The following is a 15,641-nucleotide window of genomic DNA, read 5'->3' as shown; positions in this document are numbered from 1 at the left end:
GACTAGCACATCGGAGGGGTGGCGAGGAAGCTGATTCTAAGGTCCCCACATCCTAAGCAATGGCTTACTCCTGCACATCTTTCAGCAAGGTGCTGGGCGTCCTGTCAGTATTTACTGTGTTGACCTTGAGTCCTCAGACCATCTTATCTCCTACCTAGTGAAAAATTCTGCTCCTGAGCCAAGATTTCATTCCGTTCTTCCAAAATCTGCATCAAGGCAGCTTGGAGTTTAGGAGGTAGAATTTCATCCTCATCAGATACCTTAAGAGAAGAAATTGAGCTGTGAGAGAAAGTCTCCAACATATGCTAATTAGGTCCCCAAAATTCCACAGGTGACTTTGTATACATTCTGGCTAAAGACTCAGTCTGAACCTTCCTTCCCTACATTGAGCACAATTCAGTATGGTGATGGTACACATATATTAATTGTCTTAACTACATTAAGAAAATAAATATGTCTTATGACATTTTCTGGCACCTTTCCACCAAGCATCTCTCATCTGCAAGTCTTATGCTGTATTACAAGGATCATCCACAAGTAAGTTATGAGCTAATTGATTTTGAAAGGAGACAAAGTCTTGGGAAACGTTCTTTTCTCCCTGTGTTCAGTGCTCACAAACTTATATACAGGTTCAACATAGAGTGCTTGCTCTAAGAAGGCTTTGCTAACTCTCCCTTCCACTTTCAATACCCACAATAAATGACTATTTTTTTTGTCCCTACTTTACCCTGTAGACATTTCTATGACGCTGTTTCTAAAATTTTATAGCTATATCTGCTCCCCCTTCCCATCATTAGATTATAAGGTCTGAGGGCTCAAACTATGTTTGAGCTTACTCACTTTTAGATTCTAACAGAGTAACTGGAAATAATCAGTGCTGAATGCTTGTTAAATTCAATTAAATTAGAGGTATATACACCAACCCATCTGGACGTCAAAGGAGGGTTACCTCTTTTGATAATGACATTTAATCTTTCCTCCTTCCTTCTTTGGGAGAGATAGCTATAAACCTAACCCAATTTTCAAGTCAATCCTGTATGATTGGCCACAGTGTCAAGCATGTGTAGGAACTAAAAGTCTTGCCTGAGTCATCTTCTCTAAGTACTTTCACATATTTTCTGTCCAATTATCCTCATCCATTATGTAATCAGCTCATTTGTCACTTACCTCCTGTAAGAACTTGTCTGCACAGAGATCAACTATCAGCACCTATGGGATCAAGCAGCCAGGTTGGTTAAACCAGAGACATTCACAGACACATACCTTAGGCACTACTAGATCACACTACTACTGATTCTCTCAGGCAATGGAAATAGTGTTAAGCAAAATTAAGTTCAGGGACTCCTGGATGGCTCAGATTAACACAAAATCAGCTGCATTTCTATACACTAACAATGAACTATCTGAAAAAGAAATTAAGAAAACAATCCCATTTCCAACTCCATCAAAAAGAATAAACTACCTAGGAATAAATTTAACCAGGGAAGCAAAATATCTGTACACTGAAAACAGTAAGCACTGATGAAAGAAACTGAAAAACACAAGGGGAAAGATATTCTGTGCTTGCAGATGAGAAGAATATTGTTAAAATTTTCTCACTATTCCAAGTAATTTAGAGGTTCAATAGTAATCCCTATCAAAATCATCAAAAAAAATAATAAGAAAACCTACAAAATGGGAGAAAATATTGCAAATTACATGTCTGATAAGGGGTTAATATTTAAAATATACAAAGAACTCATAGAACTCAACAGCAAAACAAAACAAAACAAACAAAATGCCAAGCAATTCTATTAAGAATGAGTACAGCAGGGGCTCCTGGCTAGCTCAGTCCGTGCAGTGTATGACTCTTGATCTCAGGATCATGAGTTCGAGCCCCACATTGGGAGTAGGGTTTACTTTAAAATATGAGCAGAGGAACTGAACAGACATTTTTCCAAAAACAGGCAAATCGACCAAGAGGCACATGAACAGATGCTCAACACCACTGATCATTGGGGAAATACGAATCAAAACCACAATGAAGGGGCGCCTGGGTGGCTGAGTGGGTTAAGGCCTCTGCCTTCGGCTCAGGTCATGATCCCAGGTTCCTGGGATCGAGCCCCGCATCGGGCTCTCTGCTCAGCAGGGAGCCTGCTTCCTCCTCTCTCTCTGCCTACCTCTCTGCCTATTGTGATCTCTGTCTGTCAAATAAATAAATAAGAATCTTTAAAAAAAAACCCACAATGAAATATCACCTCAATCTGTCAGAATGGCTATTATCAAAAAAGACAAGAAATAACAAGTGTTGGTGAGGACGTAGAGACGAAGGAACCCTCGTGCACTGCTGCTGGGAATGCAAACTGGTACAGCTGCTATGGAAAACAGTATGGAGGTCCTCAAAAAATTAAAAATAGAACTGCTGGGGCGCCTGGGTGGCTCAGTGGGTTGAAGCCTCTGCCTTCAGCTCAGGTCATGATCTCAGGGTCCTGGGATCGAGCCCCGCATCGGGCTCTCTGCTCAGCAGGGAGACTGCTTCTCCCTCTCTCTCTGCCTGCCTCTCTGCCTACTTGTGATCTCTGTCTGTCAAATAAATAAATAAAATCTAAAAAAAAAAAAATAGAACTGCTATGTGGATGTGATCCAGCAATCCCTCTTCTGGGCATTTATCAGAAGAAGGAGAAGAAGAAGAAGAAAGGAGGAGGAGGCAGAAGGGGAGGAGGAGGAGGGGGAGGAGAGAGGGGGAGGAGAGGGACAGGGAAGGAGGAGAGGAGGAGAAGAGGAGGAGGAGGAGGAGGAGGAGGAGGAGGAGGAGGAGGAGGAGGAGGAGAAGAAGAAGAAGAAGAAGAAGAAGAAGAAGAAAGAAATTACTATCTTGAAAAGATATCTCTACCCCCATGTTCACTACAGCATTATTTACAAAAGCTAAAATAAAGAAAAAACCTCAGTATTCATTGGTAGTTGAACAGATAAAGAAGATATGAGATATATATATATAATATATAATATTCATATTATATGTATAATATCAATATTATTCAGTCATAAAAATGTAAAAAATTCTGTCATTTATGACAACTTGGATAGACCTAGAGGGCACTATGCTAAGTGAAATAAGTCAGGCAGAGTAAAAGAAATTATGTCTGATCTCACTTATATGTGGAATCTAAAAACCTGAACTCATAGATACAAAGAACAGATTGGTTGTCAGAGGTGGGGGTGGGTGGGTGATGGGTGAAATGAGTGAAGGTGGTGGAAAAGCATAACTGTCAGTTATAAGATAAATAAGCTATTCATCTTTGTAACAACACTTGAATTGTATTTTTATTTGCTTGCCTCACCCTCCAAATTAACACTTGAACAGAAGTTTTACATGAGAAGACAGTAAGCATAAGGAGGCACATTAAACATTCGATGAATGCTAACAGATACTGCCAGTACATGACATTTAACTTTGGTAATACCAATCCTACTCTTAACTCTTTTCAAAGTGTTTGTGTGTGTGTATATTTTGCTTACAAATTTTGGCTTCTTTGCCAGTCTTTTTTTTTTTTTTTCAGTTGCCTCTTTCCTCCCTGTTTCCTCAAATTGCATTCTTCACAATCAAAGCATGCATTTAAAAGGTGTAAGTCAGATCATGTCATTCTCCTATTTAAAAATAATCTAAAGGTTTACAGTAGCACTTTAAAAACTCAATTATCTTTTTTTAAGGGTCAAGAGCCACGACTAGTAACTTCTTACCCATGTGACTCCATCTCCTATTTCTCTACACATCGCCTTCCACACTATAATCATGTTGACCTTTTTTTCTCTTCTCATACACACCCTCTTTGTTACAGTCTTAAGGATTTATACTAGTTTTTCTTTTTATTTGATGTTCATCCCTTGATTATTAGAAGGCTCACTGTTTTTTGACACACCATATATAGAATATACTTTTCTGCCCAAACTCTCAGTAACCACACAAAATCATTCTCTATAGCGAATCACTTGCTATCACATCACTATATATGAATTCTTGGCATACATTTCCATATCCATTCATTTTTAGATTTGTGATGCCAGCTTTCTAAATTTCTCTTCTATGTAATTAATTATAAAAGCATGCTCTTAAAAAAAAAAAAAAAAGGACCCTAAGTGCCTTGGTGACTCTTTTCTATATGGAAAAAAATTAGGAATAATATAAATTGCTACCTCACACCATACACTCTCTCTCTCTCCACGTGGATTATAGAACTTAATGTGAAAGGCAAAACAATAAAACTTTTAGAAGATAATAAAGGAGAATATCTTTAGGACATCAGGATAAAAAAAAATTTTTATCTTATTTATAAATAAGATAAAGCACAGTGTATAGCACAGTGACTACAGTGAATACTGTGCTGTCTATCTGAAAGTTGCTTAGAGAACAGATCTTAAAAGTTCTCATCACAAGAACAAAAAATTGTAATTATGTAAGGTGTTACTTTTTGGGGTAATCATTTCACAACATTTACATCTATAAAGCCATTATGTTGTACACCTAAACCTTAAAACAATGTTATATGTCAATTATAGCTCAATATAAAAAAGGTGGGTAATAGGGAAGAACAATCTTTCCAATAAATGGTACTAGGATAGTTACCTATCTATATTAAAAAAAAAAATAACCCCTACCTCCAATCATACACATAAAAAAAACAAGTCCCGGGATTCAGAATAAAAAATTAAAGGCACAGTAATAAAGCAACCAATGTATCCAGGAGATAATATAGGAGAATATCTCCATGAAGTTAATATAAAGAAAAACATAAACAGCTCACTAAAATAAAATAAAATAAAATAAAACAACACACTAACCACAAAGGAAAAGATTGATAATTTTGACTATGTTAAAATGAAGAACTTCTATGCATTAAAAAATACCATTTTGGAGAATAAAAAGACATGCCACAAAGAGGTTGATATCCAGAATATAAAATACCTCTTACAAATCAATGAGGGTAAACCAACCAGGAGAAAGATAGATGATAATTTTTTTTTAAAAGATTTTATTTATTTATTTGACAGACAGAGATCACAAGTAGGCAGAGAGGTAGGCCGAGAGAGAGGAGGAAGCAGGCTCCCTGCTGAGCAGAGAGCCCGATGTGGGGCTCGATCCCAGGACCCTGAGATCATGACCTGAGCCGAAGGCAGAGGCTTTAACCCACTGAGCCACCCAGGTGCCCCAGATGATGAATTTTTAAGAGATGATATTTGAATGGCCAATAAACACAGAAAGATGCTCACCCCCAAGAGTAATCAGGAATTCAAATTAAACCAAAAAGAGAATACCACTACACATTCACCAGATAGGCTATATTACACAAACTGATGATAACAAGTGTCAGCAAGGGTGCGGGACAACAGGAATGCTTGTACATCAGTGGAGAGGGGTTTAACTTGGCAGAACTACTTTGGAAAACAGTTTGACTTTATTTACTGAGGCTGAAGATACACTTACCCTATGACCCAGCAAGCCCAAGGATATACTTTAGAACTGCAAGCACATATGTGCTAACGGTCGTACATAAGTCATCATAACCCTAAGCTGGAAACAACTCAAATGTCCATCATCTGTAGAATGGATAAAAAGTTGTGGTACATTCACACAGTGGAATACCACCCAGGGTTAGAATGATCGAATGACTCTTAAACTCATCAACATGGATGAATCTTACAGACATCATGGTAAGAAGCCAGACAATATATATGTGAGTCCATTTATAACAAGCATAAAGCCAGGCAAAGCTGAACTGCATTGTTTAGGAATAAATGCCTAGGATGTAAAACTAAAAAAGAAAAACAGGTAAATGAATACCATAAAGGTGAAGACAGTGGTTACCTATCATGGGCTGTGAGGAAAGAACAGTGTAGAAGGTGGCATGATGGAGACTTCTCAAGGTGCTGGCACTGTTTCCGTGGCTGTGATGCTTCCATTCTTTTCCAACATGGTTACATAAGCATTCACTTTGTGAATTTGCTGAGCTGTACACTTTGTTTTGGCCACTTCTCTATATGTGTATTATATTTAAAACAATTGGTGGGGGGGAGGGACAGAGGGAGAGGGAGAGAGAGAGAATCTTAAGCCCCCAACCTGGGGCTCGATCTCACAACCCTGATATTATGACCTGAGTCAAAAATCAATAGTTGGACGCTTAACCTAATGAACCACCCAGGCGCCCCTGAAGTTTTTTTTTTTTTTTTAAAGTTAACCCAGAGTTGTTCTTGTGTTTGACTTAAACAAACAAAAGACCTACCCTTCAGAGTAACACAAGAATGAGCCCAAGGCACACTACTATAAATAAGATACAACTTCAGATTCATGTGTACTACAGAATTTTTCTCAATAAAACAATACAAAAACATGATAGCATAATATAGATAATAATTATGTATTAATATTAATGACAGTTCTATCATTCTTTTTTTTAAACGATTTTATTTATTTGAGAGAAAGTCTGAGTGAAAGAGATCACAGAGGGAGAGAAGGAGGGAGAAGCAGACTCCCCGCTGAGCAGAGAGCCCAAAGTGGGACTTGATCCCAGGACCCTGGGATCATGACCTGAGCCAAAGGCAGACACTTAACTGACTGAGCCACCCAGGTGTCCCCAGCTCCATCATTCCTATTTTTTTTAGATCTTTATTTACTATTTGACAGAGAGAGAGATCACAAGTAGGCAGAGAGATAGGGGAAAGCAGGCTTCCCACTGAGCAGAGAGCCCTATGTAGGGCTAGATCCCAGGACCCTGAGATCATGACCTGAGCTGAAGGCAGAAGCTTAACCCACTGAGCCACCTAGGCACCCCCAGCTCCATCATTCTTAAAGGTGATTCATTTTCATTTGTCAGTGCCCTGTCTTTTCCATATGTACTATTTCTCCCATCTCACCTCTTCAATGGGTAGGTCCTGAAGCTGTGGTAAGGAGCAAGACAGGATTCCAATAAGGAATGGGGTGGGTGAGCACACGATGTCAATCATAGATGCTGGGAGGACTGGAATGTAGGTATGCTGCCAGGTGAATGGATACAATGTGGCAACCACAGCATGGCCACATTTGGACAGGGTGCTAGCCAGAGAAGAAAGCAAATGGTGTCACATACTGAGCAATGCATGGAGAATGGTTCAGATATTATGTTACAGAATTATAAACTGACCCCACTTAGTGATCACTGATCACAGATTAATGATGCTATGGTTACTCATTAATTTTAAATATTTTATTAAAAATTTTAAGTTAACTTACGGAAAAATTTGTCTTTTTTTAAAAAAAAGATCTTATTTATTTATTTGACAGACGGAGATCCCAAGTAGGCAGAGAGGCAGGCAGAGAGAGAGGGAAGCAGGCTCCCTGCTGAGCAGAGAGCCCAACGTGGAACTTGATCCCAGTACCCTGGGATCACGACCCAAGCCAAAGGCAGAGGCTTTAACCCACTGAGCCACCCAGGCGCCCTGAAAAATTTTAGTCTTAACCAGCTTTTTGCCATAAATTATGTTGCTAAAAATTCGTGTGTATTTAGAAAAGCAATAACAATTATTTAAAAAAATTCTGAGTATAACTGACCCACATTACATTATTTTCAGGTGTAAACATCAAGATTCAAAGTCTCCATACATTATGCTGTGCTTATAAGCATAGCTACTGTCACCTTATAACGCTATTACTATATTCCCTATGCTGAATTTGACTATATTCCCTATGCTGAATTTTTAACAACAGTTTAAGTAAAACACATTTATAAAGATAAATTACTTGCAATCCCAAAGTCACTGCTATAGCCTAATGCAAATAGCTTTAGGATTATTTACCATTTGGAATTATCTATGTCCATATGGCATTAGGTAACCGACATCTTCAGTTTTTGAATATGCCCCAATTTTTTAAAAAAGATTTTATTTATTTATTCGACAGAGATCACAAGTAGGCAGATAGGCAGAGGGTGGGGGAAAGTAGGTTCCCCACTGAGCAGAGAGCCCAATGCGGGGCTCAATCCCAGGACCCTGGGATCATGATCTGAGCTGAAGGCTGAGGCTTTAACCCACAGGCCACCCAGGTGCCCCGAATATGCCCAAATTTTAAAATACTGAGAACAAGTAAAATACCCGTAGGAAGTGACATTTTATGCATTTCTTACCTTAGGCTGTTAGCGACAAAGATTACCCTCCGTTCCAACAGGAGGGAGGCACAGACCCGAATAAGATGGCACACACTCAGGCACTTAAAGAGACATTCAAAGTCAACATGCTCCAGTCGGGAATCCAGTGGTCGGCAGAGTTCAATGGACTGAAATGAAAGAATCTGAATCAGGGGAGTTCAGACTGGAAAACGACCCCTGGCAACATCAGTGGATCCCGTCATTCTTTCACAGGTTAAATTCAGGATACAGGTTTTGCTACAGAGCTTGTGAACTGCCTCCACTAATGCCAAGACCTAATACCTTATCATGAATATGATTTTTAAAAAATTTTTATTTCTTTAAGTAATCTCTACACCCACCATGGGGCTTGAACTCATCACTGCAAGATCAAGAATGGTATTCTCTACTGACTGAGTGAGCCAGGTGCCCCCCCCAATACCTTGCTTTTGTGCTGTAAATTTCTGATAAAATCTTTTATCCCAGGGTGCCTGGATGGCTCAGTCGGTTGAGCGTCTGCCTTTGGCTCAGGTCATGATCCCAGGATCCTGGGATCGAGCCCCATGTCAGGCTCCCTGCTCAGCGGAGAGCCTGCTTCTCTCTCTCTGCCTGCTGCTCCCCCTATTTGTGTTCTCTCAAATAAATAAATAAAATCTTAAAAAAAGCTTTTATCCCACCTGACCATAGCATGTATCATCTTCATTTATCATGCTGAAATTATTAGGAAGGGGCTCATTCTAGAAGTGACCGAAATCTCTGGCTCCTAGGTCTAGGGTCCACTATCTCACAGATCAATCGGACATTTCTATTCTGTACAGTTTATGGAAAAGGGAAAATTATGCTGTGAGGTTTCTGGAAACTTTGCTTGTTAGTATAAGGCCTGCTTTTTGGTGTCTATCAAACCTTTTTTTTTTTTTTTAAAGATTTTATTTATTTATTTGACAGAGAGAGATCACAAGTAGACAGAGAGACAGGCAGAGAGAGAGAGAGAGAGAGAGAGAGAGAGGGAAGCAGGCTCCCTGCTGAGCAGAGAGCCCGATGCGGGGCTCGATCCCAGGACCCTGAGATCATGACCTGAGCCGAAGGCAGCGGCTTAACCCACTGAGCCACCCAGGCGCCCCTATCAAACCTTTTCAAAACGAGCTAACTTACCCCATCACCAGCCCCAGGGAGGTAGCTCTTAACTGTGATGGTACGTCCAGGAGCTGGGAAAGGAGCTTCCATGACACTTCGCATGAACGGGTAAACCAGGGCTGGAGACATCTCTCTTCTCTTCTCTGCTTCATCCAGAATCTACATATGCAACATATGTTAGTGTTTGAGGGACTCAAAAGCATAAGGAACTGCCAGACGTGATGCACAAACTTGAAAATCACATCAGAAGATCTTAAGACCGATAAGCTTCTGCAATGAATACATGTCCATTAAAGGCATCATATGTCTTTGCAGTATCTTGACAACCCCAAGAAAAGTTACTCAAATAAATCAACTTGTTTGTAGAAGAGGAGCCCCTTTCGTTGACACTGACAATCATATCTTGCCGTGTGGGGTCTGGGAGAGGCAGGAGACAAGATGAGCTTCAGGCTATGCTCTCCTTGAAGCTGGGAGGTTTAGCAAACCAAACAGGATGACAAGACAACAGCACCTGGATTAGAGACCTGAATGTAAACCTGCGGCTCTAATCTCCTACTGAGAACCCTTCCTAAAGTCGTATGTTAGAGGCCACATCACTGAACATTGCCTTGTGACAACATCAGAGATAAAAATTTCTTTAGAGCCCAGAAAAAACAGCACCTTCCCCAGGGCTCAAGCTGAACTCACCTTGGAAAAAAGGTTGAAGCAGCCGAGGCGACTAACCATGCAGTAGACCTCAGGAAGTCGCTTCCCTCTGCCTTCCGGCTAGAAGAAAAGAACATCAAAGCAACCATGAAGCCTCACAAGCCTGTTCATGGAAATTATGAACACACTCTTGGTGGTCTTCAGCACCGAGCAGGAACCAAGGATCTCATGCTCACTGAACACTGAAAGATGGATGGGAAAACACTAAAATGTGACAGCACAACTTGTCCCAGCTTTAGTGGGGGCACCTAAGCAAGAACAAAGTAGCTCAGAGCTCTGACGACTGGCTCACAGCAGTCCATCCCGTGGACAGACCCAGACTGATCTCTAGCCACTCTGTCATTGGTTTCTTCATCTACTACAAACAAATAAAAAACAAGCAAACAAACACATAAATAAAAGTCCATAACCCTCTTATTCTGGAACACTGGCTAACTCCAATCTTGCTATTACTATTTAAAGCTAACGTACCTTTTTTTTTTTTTTTTAAGATTTTATTTATTTACTTGAGAGAGAACGAGACAGAACAGGAACATGAGTGGGGGTGGACAGGCAGAGGGAGAGGGAGAAGCAGGCTCCCCGCTGAGCAGAGAGCCCCATGTGGGGCTCGATCTCAGGACCCTGGGATCATCACCTGAGCTGAAGGCTGACACTTGACTGACTGAGCCACCCAGGTGCCCCAACATAGACTCTTTAATACACAGATCATTAAGTAGCCCTCAAACTCATCTAGTAATAAGGTTTCCGAAGTTTCTAGTCTGACTTGATCAACCCCACCTGTAGCCCAAGTCTGGTACTTACCAAGAGCTTCTTACAGTAACCGAACCACCGGCTCCCATCTTCACCAGTTAAGACAAAGGAGAACGTTTCACTGAAAAAACAGTTAATAGTTTGAAATCTAAACAATCGCTTAGGGCATTCTTCATGGAAAAGATGACTGAACAGGACTGTCCAACAGTCATTTTGTGATGTGAGAGGAGGCATTAATACTATATTAATCGCAAGTCACCTTCCTCCTGAGGGAGAATGTCCAGGCCTGAGAACATCTTGCCTGGCACTGGAGTGAGCATGTATGTGTAGGAGACATGCTGACACCACTGTCTACTTTTACGTTCTTCTTCATCCACTCTAGCTAGTAATCAAGCCTACTTTTCCTTTTAGTGAACACCCAACTTAGTCTAACGTTTAGGTAAGCTGTGAAGGACTTGGATAAGCTCTTTTGTCCTTCCAAATTCTTCCATTTAGGCCTGAGAAGTCCTACGGAACAGTGAGAGGCCAAGGATTAGATTCTTGGTGTAAAAAAGTTAATAGGAGACTACCCACTCCTCCCTGGAAACACGGGCAAAAGATCTGCATAGGTAATTTCCAAAAAGAAGACCGAGACAGACACTCAATAATCAAAGGAATCTAAATCTGAACAGTGAATACATATGTCTACATATGGCCAAAAAATAAAGATGGAAATGAAGTACGCCAAAATATATAGTTATTATCTCTGAATACCAGAATGCCAGTGACATATAATTTCTGCTTTTTTATTTACTCCTCTGTGTCTTCCAAATGGTCTAGGGGAAAAAGCCATATAACCGGCTGGGGAGGAAAGCCAGGTACAGAGCAGCCAGGCCGTGTGAAAGAAGCTTCAGTGCACGTGACAGCACGAGAGCACTGGGACCGATGGCTCAGAGAGGACAGCAGACATCAGGCCAAACCGGTCAGGAGGCACAGCAGCTCAGACAGGAGGTGACGTGACACGGAAGGGCAGAGCAGCTGCTCAGGCCACAGGGGAGGCTGTCTGCCAGCAGGTTATCTGCATGTGACACACTCCCCAGAGTCACGCTTTTCAGCCCCAATAGCAGGGTCAATAATCATAGTTCTGAACAAAGTGAGATTGAGATTCAGAGATGACGACTGTTCATCGATTGAACACGGTTCCCTCGTGCTCTTCCCTTCTCAATACACTCACACCTCCCAGTCTGGAGCTTCCCTTCGGACAAGATTCACAGGGGAACGTACAACCTGCGCTGTGGCTTCTGTCCACCTGAAGGACAAACAAGGTGCAGACGTTGCTCTGTTCTAGCTCCTTCTAAGGAGAGTCCCAAAGCTCAAGTCTTCTTTCCTTTTTCTGTCCACTTGGTGGCATTTCTGACTGTATGTGAAATGGAACATCCCCCCCCCCCCCCTCCGGGAACTGGCAAGCTACAGAGATTCTCAAACTCATTTTCCCTTTGACACTGAAACTATTCCATGTTTTTCTTTTCTGTACTCACATAGGAAATGTTCTAATTCTGTTTCTTCCTTTCCTCCCACAGCATCCTTGACCTGCCACAGTGTCCACGTAGCTTTAACTGCTGGCTCTACTCTTTTTGCAAACATTCTGATTCTACTTTTGCAGTTCCAACAAACAGAAATCAGATAAAGGAGCATATTTACCTCTTGAGTTCTGAGGTTGGCACCCAGTCCTTTGAGTCGGGAAAACAAAATTTGGGGATAACTTTGAGCCTCTCTTCAGTGTCTCTGGACTGTTTAAAGCCATGATCACCCTAAAAAGATAATGTCTTAGGTGATTAATATTCTGTGTAAGTGGAGACTAGAAATACAAAAAGCCTCGTCTCGGGAAAAGAGGTCTCTGATAAGCCTAAGTAGTTATCTCAGCACGGTTTTATATTGTTTAACAAGACAGGAAGGCCAAGACCTATAATCACTGAAGACACAGGGAGAACAGAGTTACTAAGAATAAAGAATCTTATTTTTACATAGAAATGTTTACTTGTGAAGATCCTATAATCTGATGCAAGAGAGGTGACTGAAAATAGTTTCTAGTCTAGAGATAGAATCTTAATTCAGGATTCACATACTAGTGGAAACAATATTTTTATGAATCACAGGACATCAAATAAAAATTGATGGTATAATAGCTGATAGCAAAAACCCAGTTAGCTCCAGATACTCTCTGATCAATAATCAGAGATGTTTCGAAAAGGCAGGTGAATGTTACTTAGAAAAGATACTACTTTTAGAATCTATCCCATATATAATCATTTCCCTTAGCATATAATCTCTTCTAACTAATTACTGGTTTGCAACTTCCCGTAAAATTCTAGCAAGAAAGACCCTTCTGTGCAAGTCTGATATTGTATGTCAAAGAACTATCTAAAATTAGTTATACCAAGAAATGTTTAAAATGTAGTACTAAAACAATCAGATAATAATCTTAATAAACATATTACCTTCATGTGACTAATATAGCAGATCCTTTAATTTCATTACTAAACAGAAGAGGCAGCCATTCTGAGTCACTGCAATATAAGCTCATCAGAAATAGAAAAGCATTCATTTTTTTTAAAAGACTTTATTTGACAGACAGAGATCACGAGTAGGCAGAGGCAGGCAGAGAGAGGGAGAAGCAGACTCCCTGCTGAGCAGAGAGCCTGATGCAGGGCTCGATCCCAGGACCCTGAGATCATGACCTGAGCCAAAGGCAGAGGCTTAACCCACTGAGCCACCCAGGCGCCCCAGAAAAGCATTCATTTTTTAAAAAGATTTTATTTTTATTTATTTGACAGAGAGATAGAGAGCACAAGTAAAGAGAGCAGCAGCAGAGAGAGAGGGAGAAGCAGGCTTCCCTGATGAGCAAGGAGCCCGAACCAGAGCTCGATCCCAGGACCCTGGGCTCATGACCAGAGCCGAAGGCAGATGCTTAACCAACCGAGCCACTCAGGTGCCCCTGGAAAACCACTCTCACAAAATTTTGGTCGTCTCATATTCTGTTATTTTTATATCGTTAAATGACACACAATCATCTTCATCTAAGGTTCTCCACAACACAAACAGGAGAGACTTCATCAGCTCTTCATCAACTCAGAGGAGCCTCATGCACAAAGATGCTGAGAAACTTGACTTAGAAACAACCCTGAATCACTGCCAGAGTCACGCTGGGTCTTTAGCTGGTTCTGAGTCCCTTAATTCCAGCTTTGTTGAAAACAAGTTCAACCTCAAGCTTTCTCAGCAAATATAAGACTGATGGAAAAATAGAGAAAAAATTGAGCTTCTCTTATGGGAAATCAGATTCCTCAGGACTCTCTGGATTACATTATTATGACTTCTATGGCTCAGTGTTGTGACACGGTGCTCTCAGGCTACACTGAAGAATTTTATAAGAAATTAAACACAGGCTTATTTACAGTAGGAATGTTGTCAAGCACTTTTTTTTTTTTTTAAATGAAAAGTCACGCAGGAAATGTCTCTGATTCCATGGCAATACAAATGGGCTTCACTAGCTTTTTTGTTGAAACATGTAACTCAGGGTTTAAACCTCAGGTCCTAAAGCAGCTGAGCAGATAACGTAAATGAGAGGAGGGGTCCAAGGAGTAAGAAGGCGCGTGAGTCAGTGTCCCTGTGTGAAAGAACTACTCCTTACCGAGGCCAGCTACATCATCTGCAGAGCAGAGAGCAAGATCAAACTGTGGGCCCCTTGTTCAAAAAGCAGGAAAAATTAAATAGAAAATAAAATATAAAACTTTTTCCTTTCTTCTAGAGTCTTTCAACCTCTAGTGGGATTTTTATTTGCTATTTAATCTTATGCTCCCTCAGGCATAAGGTAGGGAAAAAAACCCAAAGAATATTGTTAATAACAGATACCATTTATTAAGTGCTTACTACGTGCCAGGAACTGTGTTAAGCACTTCACATATATTATCTCATTAAATGCTCACGAATAAAGGATAACATTCTATAGTGCTGACTATATGCCAGACACTCTTCTAAGTGCCTTATACGGCTCATTAAATCCTCACTACAACTCAGTGGGATAGACACTGTTATGATTACTTCCATTTTACAAATGAAGAAACCAAGGCACAGAGCAGTTAGTAATGGCTCAAGGTCATGGAGCTAATAAGTGGCAGGTGCAGAGTTAGCTCTAAACTGCTACCCTATTCTGCCATATTTATCATTTCCCCCATTAAGAACAAGAAAACTGAGGCTTTGCAACTTGCTAAAGGGTACTTAGTAAACAGCAGAGCAAAAACTAGAAAACCAACTTGGATAGTGAGCTTTTGTGGCCCTCATTTGTAGCTCAGGCCTGACAGGAGATGTCCTCAGAGTCACCTACCAGATCCCACAAAAGGTACAGTAGTAGTAAAAGCTGCCTCAGACCACAATCAAAAGAAGAGAGGAAATAAAATACACACAGAGACGCAAGAACATTCCCGAATGCCTCTTGGGTCTCCTTGCACCTACCTTGCTAGGGAACTGCTGTATGACCTGGGGGATGTAGCTTATTTCTGATGGCTTCTTCTGGAGAGACACCACCACAAAAAGTTCAAAGAGTTGCTGCTCCTGTAGTTCAATGAGATCCCTCTCCAAGGTCTGGTAGTGAGGATTCCTCTTGGAAGACTGTTGCAATTGCGCTAAGCGCTTGTGGCGATCTGCAATGAAACCAGGGAGCGTGGTTTTTCCTTGGTTCATGAACCCTATAGACTACTCTTCACTCGGTCACTGCCAACTGCGGGCTGCCTACCCAGTGCCGGCCACACAGACAGACCTGGGAGGGCTCTAACATTCCCCATCCCCACCCATACTCTACGTGTGACCCAACACATATTCCTGTGCTGTCCCATCTTTCATGACACAATAGCGGGATACGTGGAAAATGTCAGGTGAAAGCAACAG

At 41.0% G+C, this 15,641-nt stretch overlaps 1 protein-coding gene across 6 annotated transcripts in view; it reads right to left on the bottom strand.

Moving 5' to 3' along the window:
• The window catches only part of DENND2C (DENN domain containing 2C), an 85,919-nt gene that overhangs the window by 7,472 nt on the left and 62,806 nt on the right, over positions 1–15,641 (bottom strand). For all 6 annotated transcript variants that reach the window (XM_047726287.1, XM_047726291.1, XM_047726288.1 and 3 more), the window contains 9 exons: positions 15,210–15,397; positions 12,402–12,511; positions 10,773–10,842; positions 9,954–10,031; positions 9,285–9,425; positions 8,133–8,281; positions 6,889–7,066; positions 1,168–1,209; positions 155–260 (listed from right to left, as the gene is read on the bottom strand). In XM_047726287.1, the coding sequence (XP_047582243.1) occupies positions 155–260; positions 1,168–1,209; positions 6,889–7,066; positions 8,133–8,281; positions 9,285–9,425; positions 9,954–10,031; positions 10,773–10,842; positions 12,402–12,511; positions 15,210–15,397 (1,062 nt within the window). The remainder of the gene's footprint in view (positions 1–154; positions 261–1,167; positions 1,210–6,888; positions 7,067–8,132; positions 8,282–9,284; positions 9,426–9,953; positions 10,032–10,772; positions 10,843–12,401; positions 12,512–15,209; positions 15,398–15,641) is intronic.

The sequence above is a fragment of the Lutra lutra genome, chromosome 4 (genome assembly GCF_902655055.1).
Source record: "Lutra lutra chromosome 4, mLutLut1.2, whole genome shotgun sequence".
Taxonomy (NCBI): domain Eukaryota; kingdom Metazoa; phylum Chordata; class Mammalia; order Carnivora; family Mustelidae; genus Lutra; species Lutra lutra.
The sequence above is the reverse complement of the archived record's forward strand: the minus strand, read 5'-3'. Positions and strand labels throughout refer to the sequence as shown.